Consider the following 19,542-nt stretch of genomic DNA (forward strand, 5'->3'; position numbering starts at 1 on the left):
TCACTTGGGCATGGCCATGGCAGAGTTGGGGTCGGGGTTGAAGAGTTCCTTGTAGAGCGGAGGGAAGAGGACGTTGACGGTTTCGGGGTGGAGCTGCTGGAAGGCCTGGAGCTCCTCTGTGTGGAGCGTACACAGGGCTGACAACGTCGGGATACGGCTGATCAGCTGCCAGACAACAGAGAGACGGAAAGTTAGACTAATAAGCTGCGGTGGCCCAGAGGCAGGGATGGGATTAGAAGTTATTTTGTCATGTAAGTGTTGAGTTTCATAACTTTTATTGTGTACATCGCCCCACTTCTCCTTGAGGCCTGGGGAGCTGCTACATCAGTGTTTGGAGTGTGGCACTTTTGACTGGGCTGTTCCTTTAGCCTAAGGCTTCATGATCAAAGCAAAGTGCCTTGGGCTACCTTAGTGTGACTTAACTTGCTACCTGAGCTAGTCCAGGCCTACCTTAGCCAGTGCATCCTCGTCCATGTGGTTCTTCTGCATGATGTGCTGCAGAGCAAAGTAGATCTTTTCCTGGAGCTTCTGGACCTTCCGGGGCTCCATCAGCCACGGCCGGTCTGAAAAATAAAACAAAACAAACAAATAAATATGTTATTCACTTTTATGCTTTCCAGGTAATCCGCAAAGGAAAGACCAGTCTGGACAAAAAATGTTCCAGTATTAATAAGTGTTGATTTTTCAGCTGACAAGTGTTGATTGGAGCATTGTTTGTCTGCTCATAGAGCTGATATGGCTCTGGGGCAGGTGTTCAAAACTATCTAAAAGCATAAAATTAACTCTGATGGGTTGGACTTATATAATTACTGGCATGGTGTTGATTTTTACATTCTGAGAGTTAAATTAACACTGACGATTTTGCTGGGTGATACAGACAAATGCAGAATAGAACCTGCTCGTTTCGTTTACCACTAAGTGTCTTGATTTAGAGCAAGCGCAGAAGAAACCAAATGTAAAGGCAGATTGCTTCCCGCATTGTAATAATAGTGTGCAGCATTGGGGGATGTGCACTGACCTGTGGAGATGAGTACTGCTGCTGAGAACAGAGCTATCTCCTCCTCTGTCAGCTGCAACGAACACAGACTCTTGGCAAAGTCAAACACCGCACTCACTAAGTCATCACAACCTTCAGGGAGGGAAACAAAGAGAGGACAGGGAAATGGAGAGGCAGACAAAAAAAGGGAGATTTTCAGTGGACTATATTCATTCTGGTCATGCGTTCATGAGCAAAAATGCCTCACAGGGAAGAGGAAATGGAGTTTGAGTTGAACCAGCATAATCTATGTGTTTGGAGCATAAAAGTAGAGAACATAGAGTAGAATTAGGTGATAGTAGAAATATCTTACCTAGTGCTTTGAACATCTGCATGCCTCCGTACTTCCCCTCAAAGAGCACAGTGTTGTTGAGAGGGTTAAACGCCCGGCACATCCTCACCAAGACTACTTCCAGACAACCTGGAAGAAGGGAGGGGGAGAGATTGGGTGAACCTGACAGTAATATGGATGCAGCCACGTTACTAGCCACAAGGCAAAAAGAACATGAAATCACAGGACTTTTATTTTTCTTCCCTGAAATACATTCTTCTGAGCTGTGACAAGATATGGAGATAGGCATTGGCCAGGTCCTGTTCCCATACCTATGACCTTACGAATAAGGAGGAATAGCAACACAAGACTCTCACCTGACTTGAGCAGGAGGATCTGGTCATTCTGGCACAGCTCCATGAACCCTGAGATGCGCTTGGCGAACTCCACCACGTACTGGATGGCATGGGTAATCTGGATGGCACACTGCTGCCATAGCACGTCCCGTGTCTGAAAACAAACACACCCAGTTTGAGATGATTTATGTACTTATATTCAGGTCAGTCAACAAAAACGTAAAAGAAAAAGCATATGTAAAATGTTACTTTTTCTTTCTGTTCCTCTTTCTGTATTTCTTACACACTCATATTACAATTGTTATTACTATGACTACCACTTTGTAAAATACAGAGGACTTTTTTTTTCCCCTGTTAAGAGGAAGGGCTGAATTGAATTTGAATTTCTACTAATGAAATAGCTATTTTCTTATTTCGAACGTCCAAAGTACAATATCAGCAAATTGCCTTTGTGTGTTTCATCATTTCTCATTGTAGGAAAGTTATTTCAAAGCCTTCCGTAGTAATGACCAATAATGCATTAGACACAGAGGTACGAGCGGTTAGGTTACAGTGGTGGAACCGAACTACTGAGATGTGCGTGCACACACACACACACACACACACGCACACACACACGCACAGACCCTCAACTTTCTTCACCAGTTCTACAATTCCCAGCTGCTCCTGCTTTTCTACTTAACACGATAAAGGAAAAAAGAGTAGGAGAAAGGAGAGGAAAAATAGGAATAGGAGCTACATGGAACATTGGAAAATCAAATGTGCTCAGGCAATACAGATGAGGATGGCATCATAACACACACACACACACTCACTCACCTTGCTCTGGTACATCTTGACGTCCTCATAGGAGTGTGTCTGCCAGGCTAGCTGCTGCAGCTCGTCTGCTGTGTACTGACATGTCTCCAAGTGGGACTTGATGATGTTCTGGGCAATACGGTCTGGAAGGGAGGGATTGTTTGTTCATTCATTAATTTATTCATTGCCATCCAATATCTTTATTCATTCATTCATAAATTTGATACAGAGTGGATAAAAAGATGAAGAAATACTGTTTTAAAAGAATAAATTATGTATTTCCATATGGTAAGAACTAGTATGTGAATAGGGTAAGCATGTTGGAACATACTCAACATATCTATGTGAATACCACACACTATAGACGTGTCCCTATATGTTGAGAAAAATAAATAGACTTGTGCTAAAGGCCTGAGCTGCACATACAATAATATGACACCTTGTCAGCTAGTTGTGTGTAAGCCTGTCTGATCTCCTCTTCTGCTCTCAGATTAGCACTCTGACTCACGCTTTCTACCGCGACTACTTTTTGTGTAAACGGTCATGTTCCTTATGTAGATTTCAAACAGTAAACCATGGTACTGTATTTTAAAAAACAAGGCCTAGGTTTAACCATCTCTGTCATTAACATGTTATACGCATGGAGCAGCATGTCATGCAGTCTTTACCCAGCTCTCCCATGCTGACGTTACTGGGTCCCAGCTGACTGTCCTGGTAGCCCCCATAGCTGAACAGGTTGGGTACTGGCGTCAGGTCATACACCGGCTCCTGCTTAATGTGCTTCATGCCTGACATGTCCAACCCCGACTGGTCCGGAGACGGCTGGGTGGAATCCATCCCATAGTAACCGCCTGGTACTCCACCTCCGTTACCGTGGCCACCCTTGGGCAGCTCAATGACATGACCGTTGGCATAGGTGCCCCCAATCTCGTGGTTGAGGGTGGACAGTCCGTTGGTGAGGCTGGATGAGTAAACGCGGGCCAGGGCTTCCGCCTCACCCGTCTGCTGCTGCCTCTGCTCCTGCAGGCGCGCCTGGTGCTTCTGGACCTCTGCGTACAGGCTGTCGCGCTGCTTCTTGGACATGCGGCCAAACTTTACCGCTGTAGGGGGAGACAGAGGAATGGGAGGGGGGAGGGACATTTTTACATAGGGCAAAAAAAAATCTGTCACAACCTTGCAGCTCCTCCAAGTGCATGAATCAAAAAGAACCAAAGAAATGTGATTCAATGTGAATTCAGCTTGCTGTTGGAGAACAATTGAATTCAATTATTAAAAACAGCATGTTATAATAACAATAATAACAATAATAATAATAACATTTTATTTATAACACACTTTTCATTGAAAACTAAGCAATGGGGTAGACAGAAGTGGCAGGCTATTTGCAACTCCAGTGAATAACTGTATGTGCTTATTTGTATGTGCCAATACTGAGCTCCCACGCGGGTCCGTGTGCGCATATACATCTATGCGTTCCTGCACATCTTTTTGTGTACATGCACGTCTTGATCAGTACATTTTGCATATATTTATTCATATGCATATGTGTATATACTGAGCTCTCACCATCTCTGGACATTCCGAGGGCGAGGCATTTCTGCAGGCGGCAGTGTTGGCAGCGGTTGCGGTTGGTTCTGTCGATGAGGCAGTTCCTCTGGCGGGGGCAGGAGTAGGATGCATTGTTCTGCTGACTCCGTCTGAAGAAACCCTGGTTACATGTCAGTGAAGAGAGTTACAGATCCCCGTCGGACAATACATGTACATTAAAGCAAACAAAACAGGCTTTTTTATGATGTTAAAAGGAAACAATATAGAAAGTCTCACCTTACATCCCTCACACGTAATGACTCCATAGTGGATACCTGATGATTTGTCTCCGCAGATTTTGCATGGTATAACTTCGATTTGGGCTGCAGGCAGAGAGAGGAAAGAAAAGACATGCATTACATAACCGAGGTAATGTAAAACACGCTTTTCACACACGTTTGCGTACCAGTGCTGAGGGCAACTCCTGCTTCAGTCACCTCACTTTTCCGCTTTTCAGACCTCAGTTGGTGGGCTAATTAGAGGTTAAAAAACAGTACATAACCTGGCTGGCTGTAGGACCTGACTGAGGCTACAATGTGTGTGTGTGTGTGTGTGTTTAGTAGTGTGGATGGCTTCAGGAAGCAACTTCACAAGGTGAGCAGGGCACAATGACATCTGGACGTTGTGTATGTTCCTGTAGGAGGTTTTCTAATGACAGGGACATTGAGGACAGCACATGTACACACGCACACACACACACACACACTCACACACGCACACACTCACACAGACACACGCACACACCCCAGGACTGCATTATTTGTGTGTGGGTTCTTTGTGTTTCATTTGAAGGAGAGGTTAGAGAGGTTCCTTGTAATGAAATAACAGGTTACATCACCGAAGGACACACACATTCACACACACTCTCTTTCTCTCTCTCTCTCACACACACACACACACACACACACACACACACACAGACTACAGATCTACAGTTCTACAGACTTTCACGTAATGCTTCCAATATTACGTTTTTCTTTTTTTTTTTTTTTTTTTTTTTACAAATAAACCAATGTAAGTAGAGATACACTTTTCACTAGTTATCAAAATTAAACATCTTCATTCACATCAGTAATTTACTTACTGTGTATAGGCAGCTCCATGTACAGTCACAACCAAAGGCACAGAATATGAACACTGACGTATCTCAATGTAACATGCACAACATGTCTCTGACCATAGTATCCATAATAGCCATATGGAAAGAGAAAGCGCAGGTACTGTTAAGAGATATCAGATCGATCTAGAGGTAGACAGGTATGTCTGCTGAGATGGCACACCCTCTATAAAGAGATTAGACAGCCAATCTAATCCTAAATTATTTCCCGACGTGCTGGTTCCCTCTGCTGAGCACTGGCTTAGCCACAGCTGAAACAGCCATTCAACAGTAATCTCCTTGCATACTGCTACCTGTAGGAAACTTTGCAAGTTTAATGAACTTTTCAAGAACATGTAGTTCATCAATAGACAAAGTCAACAGCCAGAACTGGAAATACAAGTGTGTTTCTACCTATTCAATCCTGAAGAACATTACCAAATGTATATTATGCAACTGAAGTTGGTGCTTCAGACTTTATATGTATTTGCAGACGAGTATGTTTTTGTGCATGTGTGCATATGTGCATGTGTGTGTGTGTGTGTACACCACAGTACATTGTGTCTTGTTATCTTTTGTATATAAAGTGTTCATATGTGCTGGATGGACAGTATGAATTGTCTTGCTATGTGGGTGTGGGTGTGTCTGTGTGCATGTGCAAATGCTAAATGCCTGAAGAGGAATGAGTGTGCAGTATACATAATGGGATAATCCTATAGAGATGAGGATCACCGGAGAGAGTTCTGTCTGTCTAAGTGGCGCAGACAGTAATTGCTCTTCTAGTCTATACACTGTATACTATTCCTGCTGCACCTAAGGAAGTTTGCCTGTCATATCGCCAAATCGCAGCCTTTTAACACACACTCACAGACAGAATATCAGATTATTCATGTGAATGAATCCCCCGATCCCCTGCTTTGTATTGTATTCTTTCTGCATGGACTTGAACACCCTGTTGGACAGCACAGGTTATCCATACAGGAGAAGAGAGCTGGTAAGACGGAGAAGGTGATGGAACAAGTTTCTCTCACTATGTATCATCTAGAACGATAACTATAAAGATGACTATAAACTATAATGATACATTGTTGCTCAAGCATTCACACTACAACGGTATCTGTGATAAAGTGATAAAGTTCCTCAGCAAACGAAGTATCACTGCAGTGCGCTACCAACTTCTCTACCCCCTTCTTTCTTACAGATTTAATTTGATTGGTTGGAAATGTTTCATCGTTAGTTACTGCAACCACAAAATCACTTTGAGGTCGACCCAGAAATCTAGTTATAGTTGCTTTTGGATGTGTTTATAGGTATCGTTGTAGTGGGAACACAGATATTTCTATTTAAATGTTTTTATAGTTATAGTTATCTTTATAGTTATTGCTCTAGATGTGATTGGGCCTTTAGTCCCTTACATTATTCTCCACTACTGCTTCTTCGTTGCATCTTCAAATTACTATTTAAGTATAGGAGCTCAAACTCAACCATAGACTGTTGTGCCCTTTCATAACTGATTGTCCATCAATGAACGGTATATTGGAGGAGTATTTGATGACATGCTGTTAGAGTGTGTGCTGTAGATTGTGCAGCTCGTACTGAGAGTTCTGGTGTGGTTCAAGACGTGACCCATTTACACCAGTTCCTGGCCAACTGGCTCCAAACTGGGTCAGAGCAGAGCACTGGACTGGGACGACACATAGACTACACACATACACACACACACACACACACACACACACACACACACACACACAGAGCTGTCAATGAACACGGCCTGTAACAAACTATTTATAGTCTGTAAAACAGGTCAGTTGCGCTTCGGGACATGGCCATTATCAACAGTCTAAATATGAGCAGTAAACAGAAGACAGGACAACGGTGTGTCAGCAAGGATTGTATGTGTGTGTGTGTGTGTGCGCGCATCATCGTATCTCCCTCATTCTTCCCATTGCTGCTGTTTATCACGTACCTTTACTGAAACACTTTGATCAAATTGTTAATCGCTAAACAAGTGAATGTCTATGGGTAAAGACTAGCTGAATGTATCCAGCCCACTCTGCTGCTGGGATGTGGATATACATACTTATTTGTATTGATTTCCAGTAAAACTTCTTCACAGTTTTCCTACCTTAGAGGCTTGTTTTTTTATTCTGTTGCTCTCCAATGATTGGAATATATCTCTACTCTATGTCTTTTTACCCCATGGGAGATTGTACTCTTCTTTGTATCACATAATTACGCCCAAAGGAGCATGGGCGTGTGGGCATGTGCATTGTTTTAGTGTGCATTTCAGAGTACTTGTGTTTCAGAGAGGGTTTGAGTGAGCGTTACACACACTGTGTTGCAAACATAGAGACACAGAGAAAAAGAAAGTATGTGTGCATGTGTGTGTATATTTGATAAAGTGTTTGCGAGTGTGTGTGTGTGTGTGTGTATGTGAGTGTGGGTGTGTGCATTGTCGAGTGTGTGCTCATTGCCAGCGGAGACTGTCAGGTAGGATATAGGGAGACGGTCATGACAGCATCGCTGTTGCCAGGGTGACCACCCACTCGCTGCGCTCGTCTGGCTGTCACAGCAATGATTTGCTAAGCTGTCACACTCTTAAAGGAAGTGATGTCATGGTTGTGTGGAGCCAACTCGGTGTATCATCACTATTCGTACTGTCGCCCTCTCGCTCGCCTCCTTCCCAGCCTGCACCCAACAGTGGGGGCTCGCTTTGTAAAGTGTTTACCAAAGGACTCCCACTTCCACATCTAGTCAACAATACGCGCTTGCTGCCTTGTTATACTGTCGCTGTAATGGCAGAATTAAGACACGTGTAATCTGTTGCGTGTTTAGAAGACGCTCTGGTCTTATTGTTTTTAGAGGAAAAGTGTGGCTGTACAATAATGCATGTTGGGCATTTCCTTTCCTGGTATTACATTAGAGAAACAAACTCACAGCTTCTAAGCTGTAGTGAAAGTGAATTCCTAAAATAGAACTCCAGAGTAAGGAGTCTAATGCAGCTATTCCCCTAACCTCTCTTGATGGGCATCCATTTCTGGACAAAGCCTTGGTGAAAAAAGCCATTCAGTGCTGGTTTTTGGAGATTACTGTGCTCCTAGCTACCTGTGTTTCACAGATATGGGGGCGGGACTTGAGTTGACCTACTCTGAGCTGAGCAGACTGACAGCCTCCTCAGCCAGTGGGAGCACGAGTGTTATCCTGAGGTTATTATGTAAGAGCGGGACTGCAACGCTGGCGATTCCACAGCTAAGAGGAGGATCAGGACCACACAATCTCTTGAGAGAGAGAGTGAGAGAAAGGGGGAGAGGGAGAGAGGGATATAGGAGAGAACTCGGCAAAGATAGTCGTTAGGCCATATTGTAATCAATGCGTGAGAGAGTGTGTGCACAAGCATGAGTGCGTGCACACGTGCATGTGTGTGTAGCCGATTGCGGCCATGAGGGCTGTATTGAGCTGGCACGTGTGTTATGATAATTGATTTTTAATGAAGTGAGGATCTCCTGTGTATTTCCTGGGCTGGCCCTCTCTCTAAATAGAGCCCTAATTATCTACATTACACTGCAGAGAAAAAAGCAGCAGCCTAGCACCAATAGCTTAACAATACTTCATCTAAACTACATAAGTAGCTCACACATACAGGGTTATGAGCACAATTTTCTGTAAGGACACACACACACACACACACACACACACACAGATGGACGTGACCCTTTAACATTCCAGCGCTACCTCTCCATACTGATATTGTAACAGCAAATTAAGACCACTAGGTGTTGCTGTACATGTTACTTTGTTTCTGTGTGTGTGTCGGTGTGTGTCTGTGTGTGTGTATATGTGTTGCATAAGGGGCAGACTGGACATGCATGTTTCATTCATTCAGCCTGGGGGGGGTGGGTCTACAACAGAAACATACCCAAAGCAACACACACACACACAGTCATGCAGTAACAATAATACTTTGAATCGCTTTGTTGAATCGCTTTCTGCTATAACTTTTGCCAATGCAAGACACTTAAGAAATGCATACACAACCCCTGCTGTAGTCTCAGGGGTTGATTTGTTGGGGATGAATGTGGGTGGCATCTCCACTGTTCACAAAAAATATGCATTACTGCTTCCTAGTTAACTAGAGATCTTCTGGGAAAATGAAGGAAATCAGCACTTTACCCACCACTCTCCTTGTTAAAGTTGAACAACTCATGCGCTGCTCTTAGATGTCTATATACTGTGAATTATACTATCATTGTTCACCATCCATTTCAGTTCAGTCTGTTTGTCTTTTTCATTTGTCTCTGAGTCTTCCTTCTCCCTGTAAGTGGCTGTGTGACTGGGAAATCATTTCAGTTTCTGTATTTCATAATCTATTTCCATCTCGCAGCGTAGCGCTGTCTTCCCTGTCTCCTCGCTGCCTAGAGAGGAACAAGCGATTTCCCCGACGATGATGAAAAACACGGAGAAACTTTTGGTGGCGTGATAGCTGAGTGGATTAACACACACAGCTGGGAATAGCGTATACCAATGCTGCTTGGGTTATATCCCCTGTGTCTCCTGTCATGTTTTCACATCATACTGTCCCATTAAAATCAATGGAATACTGCCACTGCATATGGTTTCAAACGGACTCACGCTATGTGCTGTCATACTTTTCTCTTCTCTCTTCGCTGTCTCTTTTCACTGTCTGAAACATCTAATAAAAATATTGAAGGGTGGTGGACTATCTGCTCTCCTCAAAAAAAAATAAAAAAAATAAAGTGCATTTCAGTCACTTTAATCTGTCCTCCATACTGTATGTCTTCACTACTTCAGTCGCTCTTTGTGACTCAGACACCTGCGTGTTTACCATAAATACCATCATCATCACTGCTACTGACCTATCCGATTTTAACAATGAAGCCTAATGCTAAACATGCAATCAGTGATTTGATCGATAGCACCGCTGTTGCCCCATCAATTGCATTTCTTCTGTGTATTTGGAACCAACTTGTAAACAGTAAAAAGAAGCGTATCATTCCCGATTCAAGCGTCTAGGCCTAACCTGACCGATAAACATAACACTGACATTCTTAGATGAACCATCACTGCGCTTCACAGTCTTATTATTGTAACGAGACGCAGTCACCCCGCTGTCCCTTTCGGTCCGCAGAGTGTCTTTGTTTGTACAGTCTACCAAAGGACGCTGTGTGTTATAGTAATAATCATAATGCCATGCGGCGGACCCACCGCCCCTCCCCCATCCCTCCCTAGCCGCCAAGCCTGTGTGTTGCCACGCATCTCTTTGTCCACTCCGTAATATAGATAGTCACACTGTTGCTACATGAGCAGAGATGCTTCAACCCCCAACCTCCCCTTTTCCCATTGCTCTTTCGTCATCGACCCCCCCGACCTCCCTACCATCACACACACACATGCACTCATAGAGACAGTCTCCCTCGCCCTCCCCCACTGTGTATGTCAGAGGGCATGAGCTCGTCCAGCTTGCCATGCGGCCCCAAAGCACTCTGGGTAATTGCTCAGATAGCAGGTCTGGGATCAGCTGCGGTTTGCTCATAGAATGTTGTGCCGCAGCGTGATTGGACGCCATGGAGAGGGAACAGAAGGGGGCCACTGGCTGTCGTCCAACGCATCGATTCACATACACACACACACACACACACACACACACTCGCACACACATGCGTGCACACACTCGCAGAGACACACGTTCAGACAGACAGAGACACACATTCAGACATGCTTGAATGCATACATTAACACAAACTGCTTTAGAAAAAGCAGACCTTACAGTACAAATACTATGCATGCTCCCCCCCCCCCCCCACCCCCCCCACCCCCCACACACACACACACTGTCTCCCACCCAGTGCAGCATGTGTCCTCAGATGGATAAGAGGAGAAGGAGGCGTGGGAAAAAATCCACAGGGTAGACCCCCTCTGCCCAAACACACACACACATATATACACACACATACACACAGTCTGCCCATCTGCCTCCACAGATCTGCCTCTCATGGTCACTGTACACACACACAAACACACACACACACGCTCACACCCCATCCCCCTGGGTGACCTGTAGGACCCTGGTGGCCTTTGACCTTTCCTTAAGGACTGAGAGAGTGCATCAGAGTGGAAGGAACAAGTCCAAGTGTGAGAGGTCTGCATCTGGTCATTACCCCCCCACCCCCACCCCCTCCCTGAAATCAGCCATGAGAATGCACACAGAGGCGCACTCGCTGAAGCAAACATGCACACACACGGAAACACACACAGTGCTTTTCTCTCTCTCTTAAATATCCCTTTTCCTTCTCCCTCTCACGCATGCACACTCACATGCAACAGACATGCATGTGTGCACACTGGGCTGTTAAAACACTGAGTTGGTCGTGGTGCTCATATTTTGATCGGGTGAAGGGGATCAATGCAGAGAGGAACACATCTACACACACACACACACACACACACACACACACACTGCCGACTGTGATCCTGTTGTTTAATTTCTGGTGTGATAAAATCACGTTTTGTTGTTGCTGGCCACGTCCTCATCCTCCCTTAACCTCACGCTCCTCCTCCTATGGTGTTTCTGTTGAGCCTAATTGTAGATGACAGTGTGTGTGTGTGTGTGTGTGTGTGTGTGTGTGTCTTTGAGGGGGAAGGGAGAGGAAAGGTGGCTATCCCAGTGAGGCAGAGCGAGAGAGAGGGAGAAAGAGAGAGAGAGAGACATCCATGGAGCGACAGATTGAGAGAGTTGTTTTCAGTTCTTACATAAGGTATAGAGAAATTTGCCCTCAGATTTGTTAGAGCCACAGCCTTTATAGTGCTACTCAGTGGCCAGTCAGATAGAATCAGGGAAGCAGACAGGCACATTGACATAAGTGTGGTGGAATGAACATTAATGCATTAATGAAGAGAGCAGCACTTAGTGTGAATCACTGACGGTCAGAGTTTAACCCATGAGAATTGGAGGGAACTGTGTGTTTGCGTGTGTGTGTGTGCGCTTGTGTGTTTTTATTTCTACCAAAACTTAAACTTAATGTCGTCCTCCAAAGCTGAATGGTGTAGATGATGTGAATTGATGAACTTGTTTATGAGAGTGTGTGCATACACAAGAAAAATGCATTTGTGTGTTTGTGTGTGTGTGAGCCTATTTCGGAGAGTGAATGTGAGCATATGAGTGTGTTCCTGTTTGAGTTTGTTGTTTTAAAGTATGCATGTTTGAGTGTATGTGTGTGTTTGAACGTATGTGTCTGGTTGAGCGTGTGTGCTTGAGCGTGCGTGTGTGTGTGTGTGTGTGTGTGTGTGTGTGTGTGTGTCCTCTCCCAGGGATGGCCGCTAATAGCTCGCCTCGGGCCACAATTTAACTCAGCCTAACAAGGTTCTCCCCAAAGTGGCCCCAGGGGCATCTCTCACAGAGGCAAATTGATCACAAAGACTATCACACAGCTTGGCTTGGCCCAGCCTGCTCTGCTCTTCACCTGCTCTCTCTATAGCTCTCTCTCTCTCTCTCTCTCTCTCTCTCTTTCGCTCTCTCTCTCTCTCTCTCGCTCTCTCTCTCTCTCTCTCCGTCTCTTGCGGGATGATTTAACAGAATGCATTATGAACATTATATCTGAGTTGAGAGAGCAAAAGCAGTTTTGATGTTATAATTGCATTCTCTTTGTGAATGACAGGAGACCTCATGTCAACACCACTGCTTAGGACACACACACACACACACACAGACACATACAGGGGTTAAGAATGGTAGCTCAGGACTTTAGAGAGAGAGAGGGATAGGGAGAGAGAGAAAGAGACCTAATAAGAGTCTCTTCAATGAGATTACTAGCACTAAAACAGGCTAATCTTTGCCATTAAGAAAAGATGCCACCCTAGGCTATGGCTAATTCATATTATAGGCTTATCGTTGTTAGTACGTGCTATGCACCTGCCAACACTGAACACCGCCACACAGTGTATGCATGTAGCAACTTGTCTTATACTAGTTACTGTACATATTCAGTATCCACTAAATACTGTAGTTATGAGGAGCAAAATGCCGCTTTCTCTCGCAAAATGAATTGAATTGTGTCGTATAAGCAAGCCACACCTCACATTCACAAGTAATACATTTTGTTCCTTGGTTATTCTATATGTATAAAGTAGAGCTTGGAATGCAGCAGTGTTCACACACACATATATAGACTAATCTGCTTTGAGTGTTAACAAAGGCTAATAGGTGGTGTGCTAGTGTGGACTTTGGATACTACTATTATGGGTGCTGCCTTTATTCAGTGCTAAGAGCGGCTATGCAAGTGTGTGTAAAGTAAAGTTTGTATCTGTGATATATTCACGACCGTGTGTGTACACGCAAACATGCGTACAAGTAAACACAATCTCCTGTTTTCCTCACCCACTATTCTCTTATCCCTCACTCTCTCACATAGACTCTCTCTCCCTCACACAGACACACACACACACACACACACACACAGAAACTCGAATGAACCACTCACAAGATCCGATTGCACTATTATATAACTCTTTTTAAGTCTCCCTCTCTCTCTCTCTTACTTGCTCTCTCTCTTTTCTTATCTCACTCTCTCTCATTCACTCTCTCATTACTCTCTCTCTCTCTCCTTTCTAATTATCTCTTTCTTTTCAATACTCTGCCTTCAATTTGCCATTTACTTCATAGATTCTCAGATCGTTTTGCATGCTTTTAAAAGTAGATATGGAGCTACTGGGTTTTACTCATAAAGTTTCTTTATAGGAATTAGGCAAAAACAACCCTCACTGTTTCCCTGCTTCCAATTGTAACTTTTATTTATGAACTAGAATCCAATTTACTGGCTGAAATGATATTTTCACCAGCAATAGAGCAGTATTGGCTCTTCTGAGCTTGAAACCAGAGTTGAGAAGTGCAGATGAACATGCTTTCTGACTTGGGACTATCATAAAACATCCACCTGATCCCTCCCTTATTACCAGAAGGCAAAACTTATTCAAGATCCACATTCCTTCTCAAAATGGTCTGTGAATATGAGCATTTTTTTTTTTTTATAAAAGCCACCCATCAAATGGTATCTCTCTGTTCATGCATTACTTGGTTTCTTCATCTCACCAGCGCAGTCACCATCTTCCCCCGGTTTTTACATCAATATAAATTGGAGGAAAATGTGAATATTGAATATCATGGTGCCTCCATTGAGACATGCTGCCTGCGTGGATGAGTAAAAACCGACAAAACAGAAGGAGCTGTCAGAGGACTCTATGACTTCAAGGCAGATTTAGAGTTTAGGAGTGGTTCAGCCTGAAATCCCTCCCGGCTAAGATAACGTGTAGACACAAACCAAAGCGTGCCGTATAGCCCACGCTTTGTGTGTATAAAGATTAAAAAAAAAAAAAGAGAGAGAGAGAGAATTGACTGAGGAGGAAAAAAAGAGAAAATGTTCGCCTAGGCTCCCCCAGACAGCCGTGGAGGGATAAAAACCAACACGGAGCGCACGCTGAGCACATGCTAAACAAACATGGGCCATGATAGCTGCTGCTAGCGCTTCACACCGGCTCAGTGGGACCACACACTGTCACCCAGGCCATACAGTCAGCGTGGTGGGACGCTTTTCAGTCCACACACTGAAAAAGGGGTCAGTCAAACACGCTGAACTGTGGGCGACTGATAGACAGGTGTACAGTCAGTGGGATGTGTGTATGTGTGTGTGTGTGTGTGTGTGTGTTGCAACACCACTAGCGATACCTCAGTCAGTCAGTAGGGCTGTGTTGAGGGATTAACAGTGTGGCCTGCATGGGCTTGGGGTAATCTCTCCTCTCTTCTTACATAACACTGGGCCATTAGTCAGCACAAACACACAATAAACAACACAATAAACAACACCGAGCTCAACAACAGACCACACATGCCTTGATAACGCTGCAAAGCAGAGCTTCAGAGAGGCTGGGTGTCCAGTATTATGAGTGTCGCGAGCAAAAAGCCATTTAACAGCAACCAAGTGATTTCATGACAACAATGACAATGACTCAGTGACAAAAACTGTTTCTAACTATTGATCATAGCACTGGTTTTGAGTTGGACACTCAGTTTGAAGCACATGAGTTGATATTTGGACACGCGTGGTTATGCAGCAAGAAAGAGAGGTTCTTCATCTTTTTGGACTAACTGTTGCACTGGTTGTTCCACTTTCCTCATTAATATTTCATGAGGACACAATCCATTTTCATTCCTATAGAAGCATTTCACAAAATCATAAGAGCAAGCAGGACAACAGCAAAACATTCTGATAATGAATGAACTCATGAACAATTAGAAGCCATGCTTATGGAGCCAATTCCGAAAGGTTACTGACTTTTTACATTAAAGTAATGGCATCTAAGTTATGTGCCATGGATTTATCCAAACAGACTGCTTCCGTTGGGTTCGACTAAAAATTGATCCTGTGATGCTTTAGAATCGGACAGATCAATGCCAACGCAAGCCTCCAAAGCAAAGCAGGATGGGACTAATTCTATTGGCAGCAGGCCGTCATGCGTAGCATTGGCGCTATTTGTGTGTATGTGTTTTCAGTAGAGCTTTGTGTGTGTGTGTGTGTGTGTGTGTGTGTGTGTGTGGGGGGGGTGTAGATGTGTGGTAATAGAAAAACTAGATAAACATGCTTTTTTGAATAAACTGTAATGATGAGCATCGCTGCAGATTCCAGGCAAATGTTTTTTGAGTTGCTCCTATTCTCTTCTTTTACACTTTTCGCTTGTCATCACCTTTCTAGTTTATTGCTCTCTCTCTCTCTCTCTCTCTCTCTGTCATTCTATCTTTTCCCATGGTGAAGGAGCGTGGGAGATTGTGATTGACACATATCGCTAACAGAGGGGATCAAATGGCACTGTGTCCCCCTCCTCCCTGTTTCCTCCCTCCATCGCTGAACTCTTTGACCTGTGTGATCTGGGTGCGACTGCAGGGTATAAAAGGTCTTAGGCTTATCGGTAATACAAAGCATACAGACGCTCAGACACGGAAATAGTCACCTGGTGTGCATGCAGATAAACATGCAGGATACATGTCTGCATTGTTGACCTATGTTTGTGTGGTTTCGTATGTGTGTGTGTGTGTGTGTTATCATTAGCAGAGGTCTTTCAGTACAGGCACAGTTTCACTGAGTTCATATTGAGTCCAGTTAGGACCAAATTAAAACATTGGGCATGATGATGATGATGTTGATTGGCTCTGATCTCTGTTTTGGATTCTCAAACATATTTTCTGTTTCCAAAATAGGAGTTTTTTTTCTTGCACAGTCATCTATGACCTTTAATTGCAGCAATTAATATTGTTATTGATAGAATGTAACTAAGTAACTAAGTTTCCCTTGAATTATAAAATTAGATTCCAATCATGAAATAGTTATTGTTTTCTTTTTGCCCATCTTGTGTTGTTTATCATATATATAATGAAAATAAAGCTTGGCTATCACTAAAGCTCTGACCGTGAGGAATATAATGCAACTGTTACAGATGTGACTCAAATGTAGACTTTCTCTACTTCAGACATAAACTAAAGATTCATTTTATTATGCAACTTCTTCATTGGGGTTTAGAGAGACACTATTCATAACACAGCATCATCGTGTTGCTGTTGAAAATACAGAAATAATTATCTTGTTTACAACATCCTACACAACATCGGGCCATATGGGAAAAAACACAATGCTCCATTTTCGTCGTAGAAAAGGCCTGATGATATTATTCTGTCTGCCCTTTCTCTGGCTTTTCCTAGCCGGGCGGTGGGGTGACATCATCTTCGGTCAGGGCTGCAGGAGTTGTGGCTATTGTTAAATGATAATTACCACGGCTCATGAGGGGCCTCTATTTTTTATAACCTCGTGGTTGTGAGCACATTTCTCTGTAAGGGCAGCCGAGACTCCACACACACACACAAGCACACACACACACACACACACACACACACAGGTTGGGAGTGGGGGCCGCATGGCCCACACTGATTTAATTCTATCTGACAAAACCCTTTGGGGCGTGCAGAGGGAGAGAGGAAGATGGAGAGAGGAAGAGAGAGAGAGAGAGAGAGAGAGATGGAGAAAGAGGGATGAGAGAGACGCTTCAGGGGCCTCTTCTGCCAACCACGGCTATAAAGTGAAAGCTGGAGCTTTCGGTCTCCCCCCCTGAAGCCCCCCATGCACGAGAGTGGTCGCGAGGCCCATTAAAATGTGGATAAAATACAAGGTGCACGACAGACAAGTTTGCCATGGGATAAAGGAAGATAGAGAGAGAGGGAGAGCGAGAGAAAGAGGGAGAGAGAGAGAGGTGGGTGGTGGGGGGGTGTTTGGCCTTCTCATGTTTTTTTTTTTGCCCGGGGTTGGAAGGCCTGAAGTTGAGGTTCCAGAAAGCTCTAGCCTATATAAAACATATAAAAAATATATTTTTGTTTAAAAAAAATATTTGATGCCTGAATGTTGGATGCTGGATTTTGGATGTAGCAATGGACACTTGTTTAAAGATAAACACTACAAGGATTAAAATGAAGTTGTTTTAGTCCATCCAAATAGTATCCTATATTATTCTTATTAATATAATAATAATAATAATAATAATAATAATGGTACAATTTTTCTTCTGACATTATATAAACAGACTATTATATCATGCCTGTTATATCTAACAACATGTATATGTATATGGCCATAGCCCAATATAATGTGTCATTGAAAATGTCTGCTGTTGTTTTATTTTTAAACACATGTATGCTGTACATATGGATTTTTATTATATAGTGCTGAGCATTTACATTTTAAATTATTTACATGATAAATACGGGATGGATGTGCTGCATCATGGTCAAACATTACGCTTCTTCCTCCTCCTTTCTACCGGAGCATTCAGATGCCTCTGGTTAATGAATCAGTCTAATTGTTTGTAACGTCAGATAGCGAATGGGAAAGGTTCAGCCGATTAAAAACGGATGAACTTACAAATTAGAGTTCAAGCTCATCCAGTTGAACAATATTGTTGCAGCTTTGCATCAGCGATAATTACACATCAACAACTGTAAACAAAACGGAACCAAGCATAAGCTGATAATAACTAGGGTCGAATATAAAAGCATTCATGTTTGACTTTGTAGAGCAGCTGATAAACAGCGGACAACAAAAACTAATTAGGGCCAAACGAAAAAACGCAGAAAAGTGATTTAAAGTAAATTTAAATGTTGCCGTAAAGAAGGGTTTAGTGAGAGTGCAAGGAGCTGTGTTGACCTGTCAGTGTGTGTGTGTGTGTGTGTGTGTGTGTGTGTGTGTGTGTAGGTGTGTGTGTGTGTGTGTGTCTGCAGGACGACATTGATGTTGAATTTCAACATCCTCGGCGCGATGCGGCGCATTACGAAAATGGGTTAGTGGAGCGCATGAAATGTAGTCCTGTAACATTCAATAAAGTTTCATCAGATCCCAAGATAAGACATGGCTAAATAAAGTTTTCTGTCCATCATGTAATCAGTGGCTCCTGCAATTTCCCTCTTGAAGTCATTCATGTGGAGCGGGGCTCAAATTAATAAGGTCTTAATCAAATATCATGCGTCACTTTTAATTTCCAATGACAGACTCCACTGACTTCTCTGACCATTAGTCTAGACGCTTGAATTTGCAAAACTGTATTCGGCGCGCGCGCGCACACACACACACACACACACACACACACACACACCAGTGAATTCCCAAATAACTTTTTTTTTTTTTGCCATTTAGTGTGCTAGTGAGGCTGCAAAGAAATTCAACCCTAAACCCTCAGCAGGCTGTTCTGTGAAGGGAAAAGTAGCAAAAAACGGGCTTCACAGCTCCAAAAAAAATTCCCAGAATAACTTTCAGGGGCAGATCGGGTTTAAAGCCTACCTTGCTCTGTGCGTGCGTGTGTGTGTGTGTGTGTGTGTGTGTGTGTGTGTGAGTGTGTGTGAGCGGGATGAAGCCTGGGGAAAGTGCGGTGGTGTTGGAGAGCAGTGGGATGGTCTCCTTACCTCGCATGGTGTTGGCGTTGCTGGAGCTGGAGCTGGTGCTGAGGCTCGCTTCCCAATGCAGCAGTCATGAAGAAACAAACATAAACACTTAAAAAAAGGGGGGGCTTGTGGAGGAGGAGGAGGAGGAGGGGGGCAAGATCCTCGGTTAGAAATAACAAGAACAACGAAAACAGTGTGGATGATCTGCGTCGACGTCCACCGGCTGCCCTGAGAGGAGGCGTCTCTGCGCTAAAAGCATCCCAGACCGGGGCAGCGGGAGGCGGGCTGAGGTCGCTCGGTGCGTCGGTCGGTGCGCTCTGGTCGTGTGGTCGCTTTTCTCATGACATCTGCGCTCTCACCTCTATGGGAGGGTTTCACTGTTTTCTGCGGGCTGAGGGAGGGAAGAGCGTA

At 43.9% G+C, this 19,542-nt stretch overlaps 1 protein-coding gene across 1 annotated transcript; it reads right to left on the bottom strand.

Moving 5' to 3' along the window:
• Positions 1-19,283, bottom strand: rorb (RAR-related orphan receptor B). The gene is made up of 10 exons (XM_071924826.2): positions 19,153-19,283; positions 4,286-4,371; positions 4,028-4,169; positions 3,130-3,561; positions 2,483-2,604; positions 1,685-1,817; positions 1,350-1,457; positions 1,019-1,129; positions 451-563; positions 1-165 (listed from the first exon to the last, which is right to left on the bottom strand). Exons 1-10 carry the CDS (start codon positions 19,157-19,159, stop codon positions 1-3), a joined length of 1,419 nt encoding a protein of 472 aa, XP_071780927.1. The 5' UTR covers positions 19,160-19,283.
• Positions 19,284-19,542: the final 259 nt, after the last annotated feature.

Source organism: Centroberyx gerrardi, chromosome 8, assembly GCF_048128805.1.
Source record: "Centroberyx gerrardi isolate f3 chromosome 8, fCenGer3.hap1.cur.20231027, whole genome shotgun sequence".
Taxonomy (NCBI): Eukaryota; Metazoa; Chordata; class Actinopteri; order Beryciformes; family Berycidae; genus Centroberyx; species Centroberyx gerrardi.